Here is a 13,257-nt window from a genome sequence, read left to right as displayed (position 1 = left end):
CGCACTGAGGCCTCGACCGGGAGAAAATCCGACGCCATTACCCCGAACTATCAGAAGCACTAGAAGGAAAAACAAAATTCTTTTCAACAAATTACGTGCTTCAAAACTTCTTATCTAGTCTGTGATCTGGGATTTGGATTTAACTCGACAATGCAGGTATAAAAAAGCTCTTCAGACAGAATTTGTATGCTCAACTATGTTAACAAGTCTGCTAACTGCCACACACACAGACAGCTAAAACTGCAGAGATCTTTCAGTTCATTAGTTAAACAATAAACTGGGTCAACCTCACTTGTCTGTTTCATCCATTTGAGAAATCTGGTAAAATAAGGAATATAAAATCTCACTGAAAAAGTAAACGTGTCAGTGGTAATTTAAAGAACTCCATTATTCAAAAAGATTTTTTTCCTTGACTAAAACTAGTGTTTTTAAACATATTTATTAAAGTAACTTCGGTTTTTATGAATATACCAATGAAGCGTTGCTTATGCCCACATTGTAGATGTGAAATACAAAGACTGAAAGTAGAAGAATCAGGTTTCCATCATGCTGTAACACCAACCAAATAATACGTATTTATAGGTCAAATAAAACCTTTAGTGAAATCTTTGCCGGCAGGATAAGATAAATTCTAACATACAACTGGCCACCATCTGACTCCTCTGACACCGTATTAATATACAGTTTACAGTGCTAAACATCTTATTCTAGAATACGCCACCAGAAACAAGCACACAGAAAGCAGACTTATTACTACATCTAAAAACATTCACAATCAACAAAATTCTCATAACCAAAAGCCCACAATAAAAACAAGGTAAAAACCTGAGATTTCCACAGGAACCTAGAAATCGCATCACTGTGATAAGTGGTATTAAAGTCTTATAACACACAGCGCCCTCTACTGGAAGGCAGAAGATTAAAGAACCAAGTCAGCTGCCTGTAAGTGACCTTGGGCCAGACATGGGCCTCTGGTATTGGATCTGAAAGAGAAGAGTTAGAATGGCTTCATGAAAACTTTGAACAGATTTTTGGTGGGCGCCTCGGTCCCCCTGCTGACACCAGCATGCATGGTACGAGGACACAGGAGTGGTCTTCCAGCCGCCGTGTCCGTGTAGATGCCTCTGCAGAAGCGCTCTGCGGCTCCAGCTCACCAGCATTTGAACTCATCACTGGTTATCTGAGGCACTGACGTTACTTTTCAACATTTAAACAATTTTAGAAATCGCAAGAAAGTAGAATTCTAATTCAGGTAACGTGTACTTACAAATCCTAAGAAAAGGAAATAACAAAAGGCAGACGTTCTCTCTTCAAGAACGAGGACAGGCGACAATATCCATCCCTATCCGCCTCGGCACGAAGACGTGCCACGTCAGAGCGGGAGACGTGGTAACGTGGCACTCATAATTCTTAACTCCACTTAAAATCGTTTTTGGCTTTTAACATGTGTATTCAAACATGTAAGGATTTCATCTACAAACAGGTGAAATGGCCAGTTGTAGAGTGTCTTAATATACAAATGATCAAATATTAAACTGTAAAAACTCCCCTTCTCCTTGTTTTTGTAGAATAGCACATTTAAAATAGAAGCATTTTTAATTCAAAGTGCCTCCTGCTTCACCTGGGCAGACGGCACCGAGGCACAGAAGCAAGGGACACACACAGCTGCTGACGATGCCTTTTCTTCCAGTTCAGCAACACGAACAGAAAATCCTCTTTACAACACCGCGAACGTTCTCAAAACGTCAGCTAAACCCTCAGCAGTCACTAGGCCATCCCCCAACCCTCCCCCCCGAGTCCGAGTCCCACTGGTCCCCAACCCCCCCCCCCCCCCCCCCCGCCGCAACCTGTCCGAGTCCCACCCGTCTGACTGCATAGGAACCACGTCCTACCTGTTTTCTTGCCGGCGGTAGTCCTCCTGCTCCAGTCTCAGCATCGGCTTCACTGTCCCGCGCTCGGCCGTGCTGGGGGCAGGCAGTGCCCTGTCGCTGTCCAGCCTGGTGGCGCTCTAAGCCGAGAGAAAACACGGAGCGTTTACAGACAGCGTGCCAGTCAGCCACGCTCACACAGACTGCTGCAGGGAAACGGCTGATGCCAGGCTGCCCGGCAGGGGGAGGCGAGACAGAGATGCCGGAGAAGAGCAGAGAGCAGAAAAGGGCACGGCCGTGCTGAGGACGTCAGGTGCACAGACGCACGCCCAAGAACACGGTCGCTGAAAGAACGAACCACACAGTTGCTTTCCTGTTCAAAGAGCTAAAGGCAGGCTCTAACACACAGGCGTGCAGAGGTGGTGCGTGTAAACGGGGCTCTTCACAACGGGCAGGGACGGGAGCGACTCCTCCCAAACACTCTCTCCAATCAGAACAGAGCTGAGTGTGTGTCCACTCTGAAAAGTTAGGGTCCTTCTTTTACTTGTAAGGAAAGGATTTAAAAATCTGCTCGTGACAGCTCAACACCCAATGAAGAACTTAGGACAGAGGCTGGTTTGGTTCTCGCCCTTCATCAGGAGAGAAAGAACACAATACAGGGGCCCGATACAGTACGCTTCAGTCCTTCCAAGGAGGGCACATCCCTAACCACCCTGTGGCAGAGGGAAAAGCTACCTGGGTTATTAAGCAAACAACAGGAACAGGATCATTCTACTTATACAAAGAAATCCACCGTAGCAAAAATGTTATGTGAGATTTCTCACTACATCTGTTTATTGTAGAAATTGAGCTTGACAACAGAAGCCATTCTTATCAACTAGAGAGTAACTTTGGGCTGTATCTTTACAGTTTTTCATATTTTCCATAAAGGAGGTTATACGACCCCCTTCATAAAAAAGACTCCTTTTCATGTGTTGTAAACATCGGATGGTATTTTTATGTCACAGAACTGTAACGGCTGCATAACAGCTGTCTGTTTACCAAAGTTCACTGAACTAATCCTTTGTTAGGCTGTTTAAAATGTTCACCAGTCCAGGGTGTCCTGGCAATCACGTTTGTAAATACATGTATTCATACACAATAAATACTTTCATAAAATACACTTATAAAAATAAGATTCCTTGGCCAGGATGGCAGCACAGACTACAAAAAACTGTCATAAATGGGTAAGGAGGCAATGGGTAAGTAAATTACGGTACATTTATAAGCTAACATATTATAAAACAATTTTAAGCTTGTTTTCAAATAAAAGGCTTACAAAATAATAGCCAAAGAAGCAGGACAGAAAGGTGCGGATGTGTGCAGGTACTTACTTTTTTTCATTTCATTTTTAATGTTTATTTTTGGGAAAGAGAGTGCGAGCGGGGCAGGGGCAGAGACAGAGAGGGAGACACGGAATCCGAAGCAGGCTCCAGGCTCTGAGCAGTCAGACAGAGCCCAACACGGGGCTCGAACCCACGAACCGTAAGATCATGACCCGAGCCGAAGTCGGACACTTAACTGACTGAGCCACCCAGGCACCCCTGGTTATTTTTAAATGTATACATGAATACATCTACGACAGAAAGAGATCAGAAGAGGATCCATGAAAATGTCATCAACAGCCAACTATTAGCTGCAGATGAATGATTTTCATTTTTTTCCTCATTGTGCTGAGCTTTCTGTTCCGAGCACACATTTTTATAAGAAACTAAACTTTTTACGGAGACAGCTGCATCTGGTTCCAAGAGTACCTGCTCACGTGCTTCTCAGAGGGGTCTCTGCTGCAGCTCCAGTGCCCCAAGCACCTTCTCACCACGAGAAGAACAGCAGTGAACATCCCGAGTGGGACCGTTACCTCCACCAAGTCAACAAACAAGGCCAGCATCAGCTGGCACAGAGAATTTAAAACAAGGCGCTGTAACTAAGAACTATGAACCAAGCATGAACTATGCTTGGACGCTCAAGAAGGTTTCAAGGAGGAATGAGCAGAAAGGAGCCGGCTGCACGAAAACCAGCAGGAAGGACAGTCGAGGAAGAACAAACTGGCCCCAGTGCCCGGATGGGAAGGAGGCGCGTGTTCTGTGCACGGGCCAGGTCGAGAGGGGAGGTGGCCGGGGCCGAAGGAGCTGTGTGAGCCAGAGGGAAGTGTGTGACATTTGGGATGAGAAGCCACTGGGGGCTTGGAAAGCCGGGCGGTAACGGGCTCTAAGTCGTACGTTCAGAACACGAGCCTGGCCGTGGGGAGAAGAGTGACAAGCCAGGGCAGCAGCAGAAAGGCCAACTCAGAGGCCATGCAGCATTTCTGCCGTGTGACAACTGCAGCCAGTGTCACACCACAGAAGCAGTGATGGGGAGAGGCAGGTACCTGCGGACTGCTTCGGTCCAACGCAAACGAAACACGCCGACACTGAAGGCTGAGAAGGAAGCAAGGACAAGCAGTGACGGGCTTCTGCTGGAACGATACCACGGATGAGGGTACCACTTACTGACGGGGAAGGACGAGGAGGCTTAAGAGAGCCCAGCCCTGCTCTAGCTGTGGTGAGAGCGAAACACGTGTCAGACATCACCATGGCCACGTCAAGCAAGCTTCCGGGGTCCGGAGAGGTCGGGGCCAAGGATACAGTCAACGGTAATGAACATATCCGTGCATTTTAACTACCAACTGCCTAAGATCACCTAGGGAACAAGTACAGACAGGAGAGAAGGGGCCTTGGGTCTGAAACCGAGTTTTGAGGCCAAGTGGAGGGGACGGGGAAGGAGGAGGCACGGGCAGATGAGCCAGAGGAGGACTGAGCACCGATGGGGGAGAAACCAGGAGAACGACACCCTGGGGGCCGAAGTCAGGCAGCGCCCCCAGTATGCAGTAGGGGCCCAGTTCAGACAGAGGAGACACAGGCCACGGACTCGGCCGTGCGGAGGCCATCAGAGACCCGGACACACACAGTCCCTCCGACAGCAGGAGCCAATGGGAGCCGAGGGGAGAAGACGGAGTAACAGGGAGCGGACCGCAGATTATTTCCTCAAGAAATCGTGCTGGGAAGAGAAGCAGAAAGCTGGGCAAGGGCTGGAGCGCACGGTACAGTTGTTAGAACAGGAGACAGAGCAGCGTGTCCGCACGGCGGCTGCCGTGCCGTGGCCTCAACGAACCACAGCCTCGGCGGCCCCTTCCGGAAGGCGAAGGAAGTGGGTGCTGTGTGCCACCCCAGGCCCAAGCCTAAGCAGGCTGGTCGATTCCACGATTCTCGTGAGACACCCAAACATCTGGCCACCCCTGTGGAGAGACGAGCAAGCTGTCCCAGGGAGAAAACAGGAGAACACGTGGAGAGGGGGGCCCGGCCACCTGCGTCCCGGCACAGCCGGGCCACCTCATCGCCCACTAGCAGCCGAACGCAGCAACTCGAGTAACCCCCAGCAAGACCGGCCAACGAACAGCCCGGGTGAGTCCAAACCACACGGTACAGCTGTGCGCCAAGTAAAACGGGTGCTGCGCGTCCTTGGTCAATTAGGTTGGGGTGGTTTGTTACTGAGCGATATAGATAACCAGAACGAGGACACAAATCCCCCCCGTCACGCGGAGATACGGGACAACTGTGGGGGCAAGGTCCCCGAGAAGGTAAGCTGGCAGGGAGAGGAGAGGGGAAGTCCACGGTCTCCAGCGGTCGCCTGACGGAGAAGGGCTGGTTCTACAGGGGAGAAGCCTGGGGCCCCCTGCTCGGAGGACACGGCCCAGCTTGCCACCCGTGGCCTTTGGTGTGGCGCCAGGAGACAGCACAGATCAGGACAGCAAGCCACGGTCAGAAGCCACGGTGAAGTCGGCTTTCGCAGGAGCTCCAGGAGCATACTCCCGACACTTTGGCCACGGGGTCCAGAATGTTCCAGAATGCTACACAAACTCCCTGCTACAGGCAACGTAAAGTACCCACCTTGCTCGCTGGCAGCGCTGCCCCGCTGTGAACATCTCCCCCCAAATCGAAAGTTGTCTCCTGAACAATTCTGCCAGGGTAAAAAAAGAAAGACACTGAATTAACAATTCTCAAATGAAAAGGCATTGTTTTTCTTAACACAAAAGGAACGGCTAAATATCCCAACTCAAAGATCAAGACGCCACTTTTTTTTCAGCATATAAAGTCACAGAATGAAAACGCTGTTAAAACTTTATGAACTTTTCTTACTGCTCTATACTGAATACTCTCAGGATGCTTTTCAAACTATATTTTAATAACAATAAATTGGAAAGAACCGTCCAAGAAACAAGCAAGCCGCTTCATCACATAATGGCACATAAATGAAGTGCCCAGTCTGTGGCGCCACGAGCCCATCTGTCAACGCAGGGAAAGCGACACTGACCTCAGGAGAATACGGCACAGGCACTAAACTGCCTTCCTCTGAAAGCCAATCTGGTGAGAGCTGAAAAGCTCACGGATACCACCACTTGGGCCACGATACAGAAATGGGGAGGCACCTGGGTGGTTCAGTCGGTCAGGTGTCCAACTCTTGACTGTGGCTCAGGTCACAGTTCACGGTACTGAGAGCCCCACTGCAGGCTCCGTGCCGACAGCGTGAAGCCTCTCTCTCTGCCCCTCCCCTCCTCATGTGCTCAAGCTCTCTCTCTCAAAATAAATACACGTTTAAAAAAAAATTTTTAAGTCCTACTCAATAATGAGGGTAAATACAATCCATTAATCCCAGCCCAAGAGAGAGGCCCAATAAAAGGAAAACAAAGAGCCCTAAAAATATCTGGAAATCGACAAGATGGGTTAGTGCCTACATTTCCGGGACTTCTGCACAAGACAGTCAAAGAGAATGATAACCTCTTTTGTTACAGTATCTGAAAGACAAGGGTCTAGTTTCACAGCACTGTGGTAACTTTAAACTCATGTTTAAGCCCAACCTATAGAATGAAACCACAAAGAGATGAGGAAACTCAAAACAATTCTTCAAATTAGAAAATCTGATACAAATTCCTCCTCTACCTCATCACTAAGAAAATCAAATCATCTGGAGGGGCACCTGGGTGGCTCAGTGGGTTGAGCACCCGACTTCCACTCGGGTCATGATCTCACAGTTCGTGGGTTCGAGCCCCCGTCGGGCTCTGTGCTGACAGCCCAGAGCCTGGAGCCTGCTTCAGATTCTGTGTCTACCTCTCTCTCTGCTCCTGACCTAGTCATACTCTGTCTCTGTCTCTCTCAAAAATAAACAAACATTAAAAAACAGAAAGAAAGAAAGAAAGAAAGAAAGAAAGAAAGAAAGAAAGAAAGAAAGAAAGAAAAGAAAAAATCATCTTGAAATGCAAAATAAAGGGGTGCCTGTGGGGCTCAAGTCGGTTGAGCATCCGACTCTTGGTTTTGGCTCAGGTAATGATCTCCACCTTCATGAGTTCAAGCCCCAGGTCGGGCTCTATGCTGACAGCGTGGAGCCTGCTTGGGATTTTCTCTCTCTGCCCCTCCCCCACTGGTGTGGACACACACACTCGAAAAATAAACATTAAAAAAACTACAAAATATCATCACTTTGAAATAGGAACTTGAGAAAGTAAAAGCATTTACTAAAAGTTACATCTCATCTATCCTGTGTCACTAAGATGTTTACAAAACATAGAAACTGTTCTCCTGGTTTCTGATGGTTTGAATGGGAAATTCAGTTTAGCTACTCTGTCTCTGGTAATGCAAAAAAGAAGTATGATAGTTCACCTCCCTCTGTCATCTCTCAAAGCTACATATACACCTTACCCACCCCTAACTCCCTCTTATCGACACACAGAAGCATAGCCAAAGCCTTCTTGACTCCACCTGTAATTATTCTAGAATAACAAATTCATTTAACACCATGCAAAGCTCATTATTTTTTCACCAAAGCTGACAAAACTAAAATTTAACAGGGACTCAGCTGTATTACATTCTGGATACACTAAACGATTCCAAAGTGACTTTATTCATGACTTTGATGACATTATCTCAGTATGACCTGTGAGGGCAAGAACCAGGTCTTGATCACATCAGCACTCAGAGCACGACACATGACACTGGTGCTCCACGAATACAGACTAGATAAATACATAAGTGAATAGATGAATGAATAAAATTCCCACGCTGACCATCAACATCAAATTGTGCTACCCTAGGGGCACAGTCGGTTAAGCGTCCGGCTTCGGCTCAGGTCACGATCTCGCGGTCCGTGAGTTCGAGCCCCGCGTCGGGCTCTGTGCTGACAGCTCAGAGCCTGGAGCCTGTTTCGGATTCTGTGTCTCCTCTCTCTGTCCCCTCCCATGCTCACAGTCTGTCTCTCTCTCAAAAACAAACATTAAAACAAGAAAAAAAACCACAATGAGATGTCATCTCACCCAGTTAGAATGGCTAATACTGGAAACATTAACAAGTGTCATAGGAGGGAAATACCAGGTGTTGGCAAGATTGCGGAGAAGAGGGAACCAGTGCGCAGTGTTGGTGGGAACGTAAATTTGTGCAGCATTGCGGGAAACAGTACGGAGTTCCTCAAAAATGAAAAACACAAGCACCATACGATCCAGCAATTCCACTGCTGGGTATTTATCTGAAGAAAATGGAAACGTGACTCGAAAAGGCAGATCTGCACCCTAGGCTCATGCACATAATTTACAGCAGCTGAGATATCAAAGCAACCTAAGGGTCCCTTGACAGATAAATGAATAAAGTCGCGGTGTGTGTACGTGTACGTGTACACACACACACACACACACACACACACACACACAGGAGTATTACTCAGCCAGAAGAAAGCAGCTTGCCATTTGCCACAACAGGGATGGACCCTAAGAGCACTGTACTAAGTAAAATAAGCCAGACGGAAAAAAACAAGTACCATATATCTCACTTATACGCGGAATGTACAAAGATGAAAACAAAAACAAAAGCTCATAGACACAGAACAGACTGGCAGTTGCCAAAGGCAGAGGCTGGGAGGTGGGTGAAGTGGGTAAAAGGTGGAAACTTCCAGTTATAAAATAAATAGAAGTCCTGGGGACGAGACGTACGGCATGGAAACTATAGTTACTACTGTACTGCAGGTCTGCAAGTTGCTAAGAGAGTTAATCTTAAAAGTTCTCGTCACAAGTACAAATAACTGTGCGCAGGTCTGGTGACGGACGCTTCCTAGGCTGTGTGCCCACTTATACCGCATCAGAATGCTGTGCACCTGAAACTAATATATGTCGATTACACCTCGGTTAACACACACATACACACGTCTGTGAAACATTAAATACTTGGGTTATCGATCTAGAAATGTGTCTAACAGTTGGACAATAGAACAAAATTATGTGTTTATAAAGAAATGACACTTCTTTCTCATCTATGGATGTACACGTAAGCGCTGGTATATTCAACCAGTGAGCAGTTTCACCAGGTTGATAGGAAAAAGATGTAATGATAATTAACATAAAATTTCACAGCACATTCCTGTCTAGGAGACCTAAGCCACGTCCTTGACACGACCTCTGCTTCCGGCCAGAGACACAACAAGGAGACGACTGTCGGCCCCCAAAGCAGGGACCATTACGGCAGAACAGCCTCGGGAGTGATCCGATCCCTCCACGGAAAACATCCCAGGGCAAGACGTCCCAGGGCAAGACATCGCGGCGGTGGTGCGCCCACGCTCAGCAGCAGATGCAGACCGTTACCACCGCCACCAGCAGACAGGGGACCCGCAACTCAGGGACAAAGCACAGCTGGGAGTAACCGCAGGAACTGCTGAAAATCAACATGGAACACACCAGAAGAAACCGCGTCGTACGATCATGTCTTTGGAATGAGTGTGGCAAGAAAACCCTCAGGCAGGCAGAGCGGTCTCTGGTGCTGAAAGAAAGCAGAGCTGAAGAAAAGCTGAGGACTAAAATGGAAAACATTAAAGATAATGAAAAATGAAAGGAAATGAAACAAAACCGTCTGAACATGACTATGTGCTGAAAGAAAAGAGGCTATGTATAGGTCATGACACAGACGGGAAAGGAGGATGTGCCTGATAAATAAACAGGACCTTAAAAAAAGGAGAGAAAAGCTCCTCCCAGATGCGAAACAGAAGGGTGAGGTTGGACACGCGTTCAGCTTAAAGTTGGAACAGCATCAGACAGAAATGGACTTTGAGTGGGAAGGCCCTTGTTGGTTTTCCTCAGGAGCAGAGATCGAGGGATGGGTCCCGTGTCGCAACCGGGAGCTCAAAGTGAGAGGCGACCAGCCCGTGACATGTCCCACACCCAATCTGCCCACATGGACGTGTGTGAGGATCCCCAAAGTGTCAGCGTGCAGAGGGACGTCACGTCTTTACTGGCACCAGCTGCCTCTGATCGCTTCCTTGGCCAGGACTCCACAAGGACCCAGGACGAACTGATAACCCACCAGGCACCATCGCGGTAGGCTTTACAAAGCCGAGAAACCGGCAAGAGACAATTCCAAGCAGCTACAAGTTCGCACCTGGCCCACAACGCGAGCTCTGAGCGGCGGGCTGAGCAAAGGCAGGCCCCAGAAGGAAACAATGGGGCGGGCAGCACAGAGAGCGGCCCCGCGCGGTTCCTGGCCCCACATCCTGTTCCCGGCACGCTCCTGGAGCAGGGCTCCTGCGGCAGGCTCTCTGGTGGCCATCAACGGCACGAGCCGTTGGGCTCGAAGGGCCACGTGGCTATTTTCCCAAGACCCGTGCCCTAGCAACCTGCGGAACGGATAACAGAGTAGCCACACAGCGAGCGCCTGCTTTATAAAAAACGATCACAGTGTCCCAATGAAGGCCTACTCCCTCCCCACTCAGGAACTTCTACTAGATGGCCAGTAAGGACTTTTGTTTTCTGGTGACAGGCCCACGTGGCAAGGCCTCAGAAAGGCACCAGGTGGAGCTGAGACACTTCTAAAGCCGCACGTGTTTCACTAACTCGGGCAGAAAAACACCTCCACAGAATTTGTAGCTCCACGGGACCATCACGGAGAATACCACCAGTTCTTCCTAAGAGTAAAGTATCGGCCAAAAAGACAAACTCTGAAAATAATTTAAAAACCAGCCCCAACTTCCAATGTTCAGATAAAGTCAAGACCTCTTTCTTCCTCCTCCAAAACCAGCCCAAATCGACAAGAACAAACCCCACTTGGAATGTTTAAAAACAAAACCACCCGTAATAACGCACGCCTAATTCTGATCACTTCTCACATAATCAGACGCCCTGAAACTCTCACAGCTGGCACAGAATTACCCAGGCTTCTGTCTGGGGCCCTTGGCCGTCAGGCCTCCATCCACGGGTCTCTTGGCCACTGCGTGGTCCTGGCTGGGGTCCACAAACTTGAACACGTGTGACGCCCCAAACTGCACTTTCATCCCACTGTGCAGCATGGTTGTCTCGGAGATGCGCTGTCCTTCCACGTACGTCTCGGCGTCCATGCTTCTCGGAGTCACGGTGACAACTCCATCCATGTTTGTGAGGTCACAGTGATGGGGCTGAATTCCTGATCCAAACAGCTGAGATAAAATCAAAGAAACTTCCGTCACAAAGGACACAGTACTTAAAAACACAACTTTGGGTGCTGTTCGGTGGGTTTCCTCCCAACAGTACAAAAGTAAACACTGTCAAAATAGTGTCAAACTGAACACATTAATTTTAGCGTCCAGTAACCTGACCGAAGACATACGGAGTTGAAAAGCACACGGCCACCTGAAACATTTATCAGATAATAATCTGTACAGATCATTAGGATCACACACTCTTTACCTGTCTTACCGCTATGCTGAAGGAGGGATGTTAGAACAGGAAAGGACACTAATGACCTGACCCATCATTTGCAGTCGGCAAAGGGCAGCACAGGAGAAAGGGCGGTCTGCCAGGGTTCAGCTGAGTTCTATCAGGTAATGAACCCGAACTTCCTCTTGAAAGAACACGTCATGCTGTTTTCATTAAGTACCTGAGAACCACATCCTGCTAACATTTTAACTACCGTTCAGGAAGCCCCCACTGCTACGGGCATCAGTCCCAGCAACAGGACTCTCACACAGGCCACCTCCTCTAATCCTGACAAAGACCCATGAAGTCACCACCACCTTCTGGAGAAAAGCAGTCTCAGAGGAACACGATGACCACATCAAGTTTCTAGAGGTGGAGAGGGGACCTAATTTCACAGCCTGCTCTGTTCACACTGGAGCATTTCTTTACATTAAAAGATAAAGTCTTTCCTTTCTGTCCACTCCTTCATCCGCTGCTGTGCGGCAGGCCCTGCGCCACGTGCCCTTGCCCACCCAAGTGTGAGCTACGGAGGGAGCTAGACCTGTGGCCACCCGCGCACCTGGATGGAGTTCTCCTCGAACTTCTCTGTCCCGACCTCAGTAACGCTCAACTGAAGGCGGTAAAGCTTGGGCTTGTCCCTGGAGTCAGAACCATCTGCAAAAGGAAAAAGTACAGAACTTCATTTGTAAAGTGTAATGTTCTTGTCATGTCATTTGAAACAGGCCAACAAAGCAAACAAAAGCTTGTCTTAGAATGAACGACAGCTCTCAATTCTCAGGATTTCTTATCAAAAAACTCCCCAAATTTATGCCATGCAATTTAAGTGGATATACAGAAACTTCCCATTAAGACACAAACACATCAGCTGTTTCACGTGACTTAAGGTGCCAACATCATCATCTATAACCATCATCTTCTTACCACATGAAAAGAAATCTCTCCGCCATACGGCCCTGGATTTTTGTTAACGATTCCGAAGAGCAACTCTATTAGGTAAAGATGACCAACACATACGGACTTCCCTTCAGACCAGATCCTCCTCCCAGCAAACCTGCCATGCAGACCACACACGGCAGGCACCAGGTGCACGGACGGGGTACAGCAGGGTCACTGGTGGAGGTTTGAAACATACCACCTCATGGCTCATCCAGACCTTTTGGACCAAGATCTCGGGAGGAGGCTCACGCACACGTCTTCCAAAGAATCTCCCTAGGTGATTCCAATGCCCCTTTCTGACATTAAGTTCCAGTAAGAACTACCATCAAATGTGCTTAGCTCCACGGGAACTTGGGGATGGGGGTGGGTGGCTAATCATTTTATACCTCGGTGAACTGTAGATCTTTTTAATTTCCCTGTGCAGGAATCTCTGTGGTGGGCAGGGGACGGGGATGACGTGGGGGAGGAGAAGGGAGAAGAGCAAGACAGCTCTTCACTTGTGCCCAGATGTTTACTCACTTCTCACCTACTGTACTCAACGCAGGATATGGATCAAAGATTTCTTCAGATTTCAGAGTTGTGAACGTACAAGGAAACAGGCCTCACAGGATCAGTGAGTCCTGACCCGCCTCCAGGCCGTGGCCATCAACCTACGCCAGGTCCTTAAAAGGCCGAGTG

General features: G+C 48.4%; 1 protein-coding gene across 1 annotated transcript in view; it reads right to left on the bottom strand.

Annotated features, from left to right (window-relative positions):
* AFDN (afadin, adherens junction formation factor) overlaps nucleotides 1-13,257 on the bottom strand; it is a 105,552-nt gene that overhangs the window by 60,885 nt on the left and 31,410 nt on the right. The window contains 4 exon segments of the mRNA XM_047093170.1: nucleotides 1,893-2,008; nucleotides 5,834-5,903; nucleotides 11,122-11,384; nucleotides 12,203-12,297. Of these exon segments, the coding sequence (XP_046949126.1) occupies nucleotides 1,893-2,008; nucleotides 5,834-5,903; nucleotides 11,122-11,384; nucleotides 12,203-12,297 (544 nt within the window).

The sequence above is a fragment of the Lynx rufus genome, unplaced genomic scaffold (genome assembly GCF_022079265.1).
Source record: "Lynx rufus isolate CCGP_SWC_20201006 ecotype Redwood Valley unplaced genomic scaffold, mLynRuf1.p SCAF_32, whole genome shotgun sequence".
Taxonomy (NCBI): domain Eukaryota; kingdom Metazoa; phylum Chordata; class Mammalia; order Carnivora; family Felidae; genus Lynx; species Lynx rufus.
Note: the sequence above shows the minus strand (reverse complement) of the source record. Positions and strands in the feature narration are given on the sequence as shown.